We start from the raw sequence: 11,741 nt of genomic DNA on the forward strand, positions 1-11,741 counted from the left end.
AACAAAATGGATTAGGGCTTGTGTTGTAAGGAGATCTGGGTTTCTCGTAACTAGCCGTTATTGATAACATGCTTTTATCTAAAAATTATCTGATTTCGTATCACATGATGCTCTCTGCTTAAAAGAAAATTACAAGTTTTCATCTGTTATTGTACTCTCCATGTATATGTATTGGTATTACAGATTGTTACCTGAATCTTGTTGTTTGCATTGTGGTTCATGTTTGTATTTTGCTAATTTGGCAATTGGCATCTGGATATAAGCTTCGTTTCGGTTTGTTCTTTTGTTCATTTTGCAGAGCATAATATGTCTTGTGACTTATGAACTTCCTTCCGTGAAGAAATTCTTTACAGCCGCATAATGGTATCTTTGCATGAAACTGCTTTTGCTTTTTCATTGGTTCAATAGAGGTTCTCTTGTGACTTGTGAGGAATGATGGTTGAATTTTTTTTTTTTTTTAAATACAAACAAGATCTATCCAATTATCCACAGTAGGAAAGTATATGAAATCAATCAGCATTTGAACTATGATTCATCATTCATACGTTGACCCAGGATTCTGAAAAATAAGTTAAAATTTGGAAATTAAAGATATTTCTTATGTGTGTGTGTGTGTGTGTGTGTGTGTGTGTGTGTGTGTGATTAAGCTATGAATTAGGGTTAACATTATTTCGTCTTAACTTGTGATAAAATCTGCCGTTTTTGGTACGCATAAAAAGGCATGGACATTGTACTCATGGTACCACCAACAACACAGCTGTATTGTTGTTTATTCCTCTTTCAACTTTTTTGTCCCTTCTTTGAAATGAATGTGAAGTGAAGGTGCCTGAAAATCCTATCCCTAATCCTCTTGGCTTTGCTTTCGTGGCATTTTACTTTTTTATGCACTATTGGGCATTGGCCTGAGTGTGTGGCCGACTTTGTTCTTGTTCTTGTTTGGACCATATACTAAAACAAATCTATTGTTTTTAGAGATCAAAAGTAGTGGTCTGCGATTTGAATCTGTGGGCCCTTAGGCTTTTTAACTGATAATTTTTTCTTTTCTTTTTCTAGTGTGATATACATAATACCAAGAAAGATCACATTCATCCATATACCATGACTTGCAAACTTCAAATTGCTCTTCGGAGTCACTCAATTGAAAGCTACCTATTCAGCTTAATTTGAGTGTAGACTCATTCCCTTCCATGTCTTCTTCTCCTGCCCTCTGGGTAACTTGTGCTATTGAAAGAGTTATGACCAATTTAGTCGTCATTTAGATGCACTGACTTTTCACTTAAGAGGCGACTGCATTAACCACTATGTTACAAAGGCTTCGACGATGGCCACTGATTTTTAGTTATATAATTGATCATATATCACAGTGATGGCAATCCTGAACGTTCCAGAATTTCAGCATATTTAGCAATTATTTGTCTGTGTTTTTTTGGAATTAATGTCCTTTCATTTTAAGGAAGTCAGACTAATCGGCAGTTTTCCGGTGGGAAATGGTTTATGGACGCACAGAACTAACCGGGTTCAAAATGTTTGTGGGTCGGTTCTCTTGGGCTTCCTTCAGAATGGACTGGACTTAATATGGTACAGAGTATGGGCTTAAAATGGGGAGGAAGTCCTAACAATGTCCAGTCCCTACTTTTTACTTCATCACATCATTATGCGCATTATTATTTATTTGATCTTTAGCTTAGGTTTTATTTGGTATAACTTTTAAATAGAGTTTATTTAAGTAGAAGTTTTTACAAGTAGAGCATTTACCAAACAAATTTAGTTGTTTTGTTGTCAATAAGAGCTTTTATTAAAAGTTGTAAAATTATTTTAATAGGTAAATTTTTTTAAAGTTATCTTTTGAAATAAATGAAATAAAATTGTCAAATAAGTAAATAATAATTTAAAATTTTTAACATTTTAAAAAAGTTATTCAATTTCCATTTGCACAAGTCTATAATTTGAATGCTTATTAGTAGAGACAAAATAACTTATTTTATCTCGAAAAACTTGTCAAAAAAAAGAAAACCAAACAACAACAAAAATTTTAAAAAAAAAATTATGAGATTAAATAAGAATTTATAACTATTGAACAAGTTAAACCAAATAAGTACTTGTATGAATACATGATATACATCACTCTACTCATATATGTGTAGAAGAATATATACCCTCAGCTAATTAAGTAGACGAGAGAAAAAACACTAGAATCCTAAAACAAGAACGCGCACAGATTGCCACGTGGCCGTGTGGCAGAATTATCTCTTAAAATAAACCTGATTTCACATGATATTTTCTGGGCATGCATGCAATATTATTTATATTCGGTAGGCAAAATTATCTTGTATTTATTTGCGTAAAATCTTTATCAAAATTGAATAATCTTCATGCTCTATATTTGTTTATTGGAGGTCGTTTGACTACTGGACGGTGCTGGTGTTTAAAAGATTGAAATGCTGATGATGAACAATTAAGCTTTTCTGCCAAAACTTCACAGGAATCTTTAAGAAAAATGGAAAAAGCCCCGAATCGACACTTGATCCTCGTGCATATGCAGCCAATAAATTTCTCACACGCGATGACCTTCTCAGTCACAGAGCACACAAGTTGACCATCCCCCATGATCATTCGCTATTTCCCTTAGCTGCCAGATTAAAACTGCCCAATAGATTTTTGACAGCTTCTGCTTGAATTTTTGTCCTGTTACCAAAAAAAAATACAGCTTAACCGGAAAAAAAAAAGAAAAAAAAATAATTATGAGACTGATGATCTGGTCGTTGACGTACATACCCATGTGGCGGATTCATATTGGTCTCCGCCGTAAACAACGGCCCGACTGTTCACGTTATAGGTTATGTGGGCCCCGCCACCAGCTGTAGGACATTTTAATTAATTTAATTATGTGGTTTTATTGGATCAGCCCCTTTTACATTTGGCCGATAACGTGGCTTGCCTCACTAAATTGCACTGTCAAAATAGATAAAATGAATATCGTGTCAGGATCATGATCTGGGCAGTGGGTATTGTTTCTCGTTTAAGTGATACCTTTATTCATTATTTCTTTAAAGAACGTAACTTAAAAAAGAGATTTCGACGGTATTCAGTGTTGGTTTTGTGCTAAATCCAGAATTTTAGTCTCGCATTTGGACTCCATTGATCTTTTTTCACTTGATCAGATGACTAAAGTTTACTAAAAGATTTTGACGGAAATGATTGGTTGATTGATGGTACAATGCTTGATTATACATTAAAGCTACCTTTTGAAATAACGGATTAGATTGGATTGGATTAGACTAACTTTTAGATGAGATTAAATTAGATTGTATTATATTATATTATATAGTACTATCTTTTATTTGGTATAGTGTCTGATAGGACTATGTTAAATTTAATTTAATGAAGCTAAAATAATTATTTAAATAATATATTATTTTTTAAATCATATTACTATTTGTTAAATTTAATATTTAGATTTTAATATTATTGGAATTAAATAAATTGAATATTTTTTATGTTTAATATATTACATACTAGTTAAAACAATTATTGAATAAATATTAAATTTTAAAAAGTTAAAAAAGAATTATTGAATAAACTTTTGATATTAGTAACAAATTTAAACTATGAAATATCTAATCATGTCTAAACCCATATGAAAATAGAGATTAATAGTCCTGTGAATGTTGGACTAAAATTTAGATTAATTTATTAATCCTGACAGCCAAACATAACTCTGGATTAGACTAATTTTTTATCCTTTAAATTAGTTTAATCCTACCTTTTATCCAACGTCCAAACATGGCCTAATATCTTTTTTTTTTCTAGGATTAATTATGGATTTAGCTACTATTAGTCAGTAACATATCATAAATTTTTCCATAAACATACTTTAAACGAGAGATTTATTGAATTTGGAGTATGCGGAACTTGAAATCAATATAATTTGATCAAAATTAGCAAACGCAAAATTCATCCTACATTTGAATTTAAAATTCAATTGTTAAACAAACTGAACTGAAAAGTTTGACCCTTCGGCCTTCCAACGCTAATGCATTACACAGAGAACCTTCCTGTGCAATAACATTTGGTACCTTTGACATAACCACTATCCCAAACCATCAACCAATCAACTGAAGCCACTTGTCATTCCCTCATTAGCTATTTAGCTCAGACCATCCAAATGGAAAAGCATCGCGCGGCTGATTTTGAAAGTCTGGGAACAAAAATTCAAACAGCTTATATAGTTTTGGGATACTAACATTTGAATACATAGTTTTTGATGTTATTACATAAAAGGATATAGTTTGTTATTATTTTCATGAAGATCCTAAGCACTGTCGAATTTTTTTCATTTTCCTCTCTTTTTTAGCAAGTATTGTGATGGAAACTCCATTTTCAACTTATCCCAGTAATGTTTGAATATGCATATGGTACAATTATTAGTAATTTTACTCTATTAAAAAAATATAAATAATTTTACATCTTGTACAATTATAAGTCATTTTACTTTATAAAAAAAAAATCAACAGCTGAATCAATTAATATCAACAAAATTAAATAGTTTTATCAATAGATTTCACTAAATTCTATTAAGAAATCAATTATTTAAGTTTTTAAAAGTGTATCAGTCAAATAATTGATCTTAGTAAAAGGAAAAAATATTTTCAACAAAATTGATAATTTAATTTTTCAAAGTAATTTGAATTATGTCATTAGAACTGAACATCTTAATTGAGTTTTTTTTTTTATATAAATGTACCAGAAAACTTTAAAAAAACTATAAAATATTCTTAATAAAAATAAAATATATTTACTTCAGAGTTATAAACTATTTAGCTTCATTTAGCACTTGACTCAACTTTCTTAATCTAATTGACTTACACTCGATTTACTATTTAACTTGATCATGAAAGACATGAAATGGAGTCCAGTATTTTTGACTTATTTGATGTGCGTTGGATCTATTGTTAGTAACTTTACTGTGTGTTTGACATATTATATTGCATTATGCTGTATTATATTATTTTAATACTGGTGTATTATATTATACTGTATTGCATTGGCAGTGTATTATAATAATATTGTATAATGTTTGGTGTTACACTGTACTGTATTAATTTTTTTGTGATTAACTTAAATTATATATTTAGAAAATAATATTTGTTAGTACCTAGAAAAATACAAAATATAGAAGTATTAAATTTTAGAAATTTAACATTATTTTTTAGTATAAATATTAAAAAATATTTTTTCCATAAAGATTGAATCTTATAGCCTGATAATCGACAACATAACATTTATTTTAAATTAATATTATTTAAATTTATTCATCTATAAATATTTTTATTAGTTATATTAATTTTTTATATATTATTTTAGTACTTGTTAATCAATTTGATATATTAATTATTATATAATTAAACAATACATTATTTAGTAATATTTTTAATATAATACAAATTAAATATGAATAATAAATTATTAATTTATATTAATAATTATGATGTAAAAATAAAAGAAAATAAAAATTAATATTAAATTAAATTAAAAAGTTAAATTTTTATTATTAAAAAAAGCAAAAGAAAAAAAAAGGAAGCAGCAAAAGCAAAAGCAAAAAGCAAATGCAGCAGTTTGCCGCATTAGCTAAACCCGACTCATTAGCATACCCCTTAATCCATTGTAAAAAATTGCCAAACATGATATTGATATTAAACTAACATGAATAGTGTTTTAATACCCCCTTAATACTATAACCAAATATGCTCTTAGGGTGCGTTTGGCACACTGTATTGTATTATATTATATTACATTATTTTAATATTGGTGTATTATATTATATTGTATTACATTAGTATTGTATTATAACAATACTGTATAATGTTTGGTACTACATTGTATTGTAATAATTTTTTGTGATTAATTTAAATTAAATATTATATTATGTTATGTTAATATTTATATTATATTAATATATTTAAATTGTATTAATATTTTTATGCTATTATTAATTTTAAATTAATATTATTTAAATTTAAATTTTTATTATTAGTTATAATAAATTATAATGTAAAAATAAAAATATAATATAATAATATTGAATGATAAATTACATATTTATTAATTTATATTAATAATTATAATGTAAAAAAAGTATTATATAATATTATATTAAATTAAAAATTATATTCATTCATTATTATTAATATTATAAAGCAAAAGCAAAAGTCAAAAAGTAAAAACAAAAGTCAAGTGACTGTTGCAAAAGGTAAAGGGAAGGAAAAAAAAAACAAACAAGCAGCAGTTGCCACATAAACTTAAACTCGATTGTGAGTCGGGTTTAGCTAATACAGGTACTGCTGCATTAGCTTACTTCTTTAATGCAATACTATGTATGTTGGTTTTGATGTCAATCATGAGTGTGCATTAATTTAATATAAAACAGTACTTTTATACCATCTTTTGCGGGCCACCAAATGCGCCCCTAAAGAATTGTGGCACATATAACTAAAAGCACAATTATGTATATGTGAGTAATTTTACTAAAATATAGGGATTCAAATGTTATTACCCAGTTTCCTTGATTCCCAATACTCATGAGAACACTTTAAAACCAGAAAGAAGTTGGCCCATAAATAGTAGCAGCTCTAGCAAGCACACGAATAGCGAATTCCCCCATCACCACCCACCTTCCACAATTCAACCATGGGAGACGCCATAGAAGGTTTGTTAACGAACCGCCGCAAGAACTTATCTCGAAGCATATCGCATGCGCAGGACGAGTTACACAGCTTCCGATCGTATCTCAAATGGATGTGCGTTGATCAATCGAATTGTTTTACAGCGTGTCTCTCGTGGTCCATGTTCGTTCTTTTCACCATCGTCGTGCCCGCCATATCGCATTTCGTTCTGGCGTGTGACACCTGCGACGGCACCCACAAGCGGCCTTACGACGGCGTCGTGCAGCTCTCCCTCAGCAGCGTCGCCGCTCTCTCGTTCATCTGCTTGTCTAGCTTTGTCAAGAAGTATGGCCTTCGAAGGTTCTTGTTCCTTGATAAGCTTTGTGATGAAAGCGAGATGGTCAGAAGCCGCTACATGGAACAACTCAATGTACGTATTTATAAATTATAATTCACCTATGTTTCTTTGTAATCGTTTTTCCTTTTCTTTTTCTTTTTAGGGTTTAAAATTTAGTTTTGGTTCGATTATCTTGAGAGAATTAGAGAATGATCGTTGGTTTAGAATTATAATTTTACTCTACAAATAGTTTCATAATTTGGTCAACTCAGTTCTTCTCTTCAAGTGTCTATGGAAACAACAGAGGATTTTTTAAGAAGCCAGGGGAATAACAGAGGAAGCTAAATTAGATTTTTTTTTTTTTTTGGGTGGCGTGGGGTGGGGGGAATGTGTATAGAAGAAGATCCTAATATTCCTAAGTTATGTCAATAATCGAGTTGGCGTTTGACTTTGATCAGCTGTAAAGAAAGCCGTTTATGAAAGAAAATAAAACTTTCGTTCGCAGAGTCTCCTAATTCTGGCTACATATAAGAGATAGTAGTAATAATCAATAATAAATGAATAGCTACACTGTACGAACGGTTGTGTAGCTGAATCACCTGCCCAAAATTGTACTTACAAGATCTCGTAGAACTGTCCAGAATTAGTATGATTAACTTAGCTGATAGCATTTTAGGAATTCTTAGCTTTGAGTTAGACTTGAAGGATGTAAATTGAGAAATAAAGGACTAGAACAAAGTAAAGTATAGATTCTTGTTGCTGATGAATTGTTTAATGTGTTGCTGTCAAGCTGGCAATGATATGCACTTTTAGGTTAATGGGTACTTTACTCAATATAAATTGGAAAAGTATAAGATCTATTTTTGCATTTTTATTTTTTTTGGCTGAACAAGTTTTTTATGAATGTAATTGTTAATGTGACTTCTTTTTTTTTTTTTTTTTGTAATTTATGTAGAGATCATTGAAGATCCTCAGTATTTTTGTCCTCCCATGCTTTTTAGTGGAGAGTGCATACAAGATATGGTGGTATGCATCTGGTGCTTCACAAATTCCCTTTTTGGGCAATGTTTACTTGAGTGACACCGTAGCCTGCATAATGGAGTTGTGCTCATGGCTCTATCGGACCACTGTCATTTTCCTCGTGTGTGTTCTCTTCCGTCTGGTCTGCCACCTACAAATCCTAAGGCTCCTTGACTTTGCTCAGGTTTTTCAAACTGACTCTGATGTAGATTCTGTATTAGCTGAGCACCTGAGGATCAGGAAGCATTTGAGGATCATTAGCCATCGGTATCGTGCATTCATATTATGGTTCTTGATCATGGTCACTGGAAGCCAGTTTGCCTCATTGCTTATGACAACAAAGCCTAGTGCTGTTGTAAATATTTATATAGCTGGGGAACTTGCGGTAAGCATTCTTCCCAGGTTTGTAACATAACTAAATATAGAACTCAAAATTGGTCTGTCATTCGCCAATGAAACCATCCATTAAACGGAAACATTTGTGTTATGTCAAACTTAGTTGATAATTTTCCTTAAAACTCTCTAATGATCTTGAATAATTAACAGTCTTCGTACCTTCCTAATAATGTGAGTCCATATTATGATGGTTCCGACAACATTATAATATTCTGCATATTGATAAACATTATGATTTCATTACATTATTGGCTGTCCAATTGATCCTTATTTTGAATTTTACAGAACTAGTAATAATCATGATGTGGAATAAAGAACCTGTTGATTTACTGGTCATTGTTTATTGTATTGACTAAAGGACAGAGGACACTGACAATGATATCATGCTTCACATGCAAGGAGCACTAACTTATGCTTGTATTTATCTTTTTTGCAGTTGTGCTCCATGACCCTTGTCGCTGGGCTCCTCATACTATTGAGAAGTGCAACAAAGATCACACACAAGGCACAGGCTGTTACATGTCTTGCTGCTAAGTGGCATGTGTGTGCAACAGTAGACTCATTTGATGTAAATGATGGTGAGACTCCTAGGATCCCTGATGCTGCTGGCCGAGCTTTTCCAATATGCCATGGGGAATCCGACTGTGATGATGCTGGTGATGAAGAAGATGACTTGGACAACTCAAACCTTATCCCAGCATATGCATATAGCACCATTTCGTTCCAGAAGAGACAGGCTCTGGGTAAGCCAAATTCTCTAACAAATAATTGCTAAATAAATATTCAGGGCATAATTCTCATTTCATGGTTTAAGTTGGCTGGAATAAAGTTTTGGGTATGTTTAGAAGTTGTATTACCATTTTATTCAAATTAGGAGTAGGGAAAATGATTAAAGTACCAGGGATCTGTTGCTTATCAGAATCTTGATAATGATAAGGTGGTGACTGGGTTAATACTATTGATTCATGCATACACCTTATGTTTATTCATGGTTTGCACAGTTTGATGATTATTTTCTTTTGTAACGGCAGTGAACTATTTTGAAAACAACAGAGCTGGGATTACAGTATTCGGGTTCACGTTAGACCGGAGCACACTTCACACCATTTTTGGTATTCAGTTATCTCTTGTACTATGGTTGCTTGGAAAGACAGTTGGTCTGTCTTGAGGAGTATATATATGCTTTTTTTTTCCTCTTTTTGTTGTGCCAAATTCATCATTCTTGTTTATATGAAGAAGAGAGGGCAAGGTGGGGGGTGTAAATTACAGTTTCAAAGCCATTCAATTTTCCATTCTTTTTCCATTGTATGTTTTATCTCCTTTTCTCTTTGTAAGTCATCCTTTTTTTTTCCTTTTTTTTTTGTGCATACGCACCGGGTTGCTGTATTTTTGTTATTATCGTCGTTATTTGTGTTGTTAATGTTGAGGGTGAAATTGTTGTTGCTTCAGTTTATTTTCTTATTGTTGAAGGAGAAATTGTTCTTGCTTCAGCTTTTCTGCTGCTGCTATTACTAATAGCCTACTTGTGGATTAGCTGTGATTTAATACAAGGATCCGGCTAAGTTACGTTTAACGTAACTTACGCCAGACACAACAACAGTAGCGGGTGCTACTACTGTATACTGTTGCTATGTCTGGCGTAAGTTTAGTTAAACGTAACTTAGTCAGAGCCTTAATACAAACAAATAAATGAAACTCCAGGTCTTCACTTTGAATGGCAAGAAATTACTATTAGCCTTCTGTTTTTTACTCTTTCACTTCAGTCATCATTGAATATGGAAAAAGATTGATTTGTGGTTTTGAGATCACTTGAAAAAGTGCAAAGCAGTCTGAATTTTTAGACTATAGGCAAGAAAACTGAGGGGACCCTTCACATGAAAGAGTGTGAAAAATAATCAAAAGTACTTTATTATGACTACTAGAAATCTTTTCAGGAAAACACCAAACCTGGACTACAAAGAGAAAACGTACTCGTTCATGGAAAAGACTCTGCTATGCGTGTAGTCATTTTTTCTTTCAACTTCTTAAATGTGTATTTAGTACTCATCAACTTCTTAAATGCGTGTAGACATTTTTTCTTTCAACTTCTTAAATGTGTATTTAGTACTCGTTATACCCACATGGGCGGTTTTAAGTATAGGCGAACAAGGCGGTCGCCTAAGGCCCCAAATTTTAAAAATGCTTCAGTTTTTTAATATTAATAATAATTCTTTAATTAATAAAATCTTTTAAAAAAATTATATGTGTGGTAGAAAAGCCTATTAGACATATCTCTAATTAATAATTAGCCTATAATTAATAATTTTTTTTATTATATAAAAACCTATAATTGGTTATCTTATTGTTAAAGAGATATAATTAATAATATTGTCTAACCATTAATTTATTCATTATTAGTTTTTCTAATAAAAATAAGTAAATTTTTTATCTTTTCAACTTCTTAAAAAAGCTCAATTATTCAACATTAGAATCTTTGACTTTGAGTATTCCTTTTAATTTCTACTAAAAATCTTATAATCTAGAAAATTATAGATGAAAAATTTCTTGTTCTCTTCTCTACAATGAAGATTATTACATGCATTAGTTCATTCAAAAAAGAAAAAGAAAAAATTAGTTACTTGAAATACAAAGTCCATATCCATTATCTAATCATCAATTCATGATCTCAACTTTTTATGTGCTGCCATTCTAAATATTCTATTTGAAAATAATATTGTTCTCATTTATTCGTTTGCTTCTTTTTGTATAATTTATAATGGTAAATTTTAGATTTTGTTTTTTAAAATTTTTTAGAATCTTCTTGATTATTTGTTGAAATTCAAGAATAAAAACTGAAATGGATTTTCAGTTCTTTATTGTTTGATTGAGTATTGAAATTACTAAATAAAAAGAGACTTCATAAAAAAAAAGAAAAAGTTCGCCTAAGGCCCCTAATATTGTAAACCCGACCCTGATACCTAGTTTTAAGATTTCGATACATTGAAAATTTTACTAGTTAAAATTTATTGCAATGTATTTAGCTTTATGTTGCAAGTTTCAATATTTAATTACATGTAACTAACATGAATTGGATGCCATACTAACACGAGCTGTGTTCAGCTTTTAAAAAAATTTGAGTCGCGTTCACCTATCACAATTTTATATTATAGTTTAGAATTCAAGTATTAATAACATCTTTTATATCTAAACATACATATTGCCGGCCGCAATGATTGAGCCATTTCCTCATACTTTAATTTTTTTTTCATAAGATCGTATATTTATTAATCACTTACTCATTTATATTAAAAAATATGACTCTAAACAATTCTTCAATAGGAAAAAAG

The 11,741-nt window shown here is 30.7% G+C and overlaps 1 protein-coding gene across 1 annotated transcript; it reads left to right on the plus strand.

Annotated features, from left to right (window-relative positions):
- Window positions 1–6,627: 6,627 nt before the first annotated feature.
- LOC18054348 lies at window positions 6,628–9,777 on the plus strand. The gene is made up of 4 exons (XM_006452388.2): window positions 6,628–7,092; window positions 7,955–8,404; window positions 8,852–9,158; window positions 9,447–9,777. The coding sequence occupies exons 1-4, from the start codon at window positions 6,688–6,690 to the stop codon at window positions 9,581–9,583; spliced, it is 1,299 nt and encodes a 432-aa protein (XP_006452451.1). The 5' UTR covers window positions 6,628–6,687; the 3' UTR covers window positions 9,584–9,777.
- Window positions 9,778–11,741: the final 1,964 nt, after the last annotated feature.

Source organism: Citrus clementina, unplaced genomic scaffold (genome assembly GCF_000493195.1).
Source record: "Citrus clementina cultivar Clemenules unplaced genomic scaffold, Citrus_clementina_v1.0 scaffold_1, whole genome shotgun sequence".
NCBI classification, from domain to species: domain Eukaryota; kingdom Viridiplantae; phylum Streptophyta; class Magnoliopsida; order Sapindales; family Rutaceae; genus Citrus; species Citrus x clementina.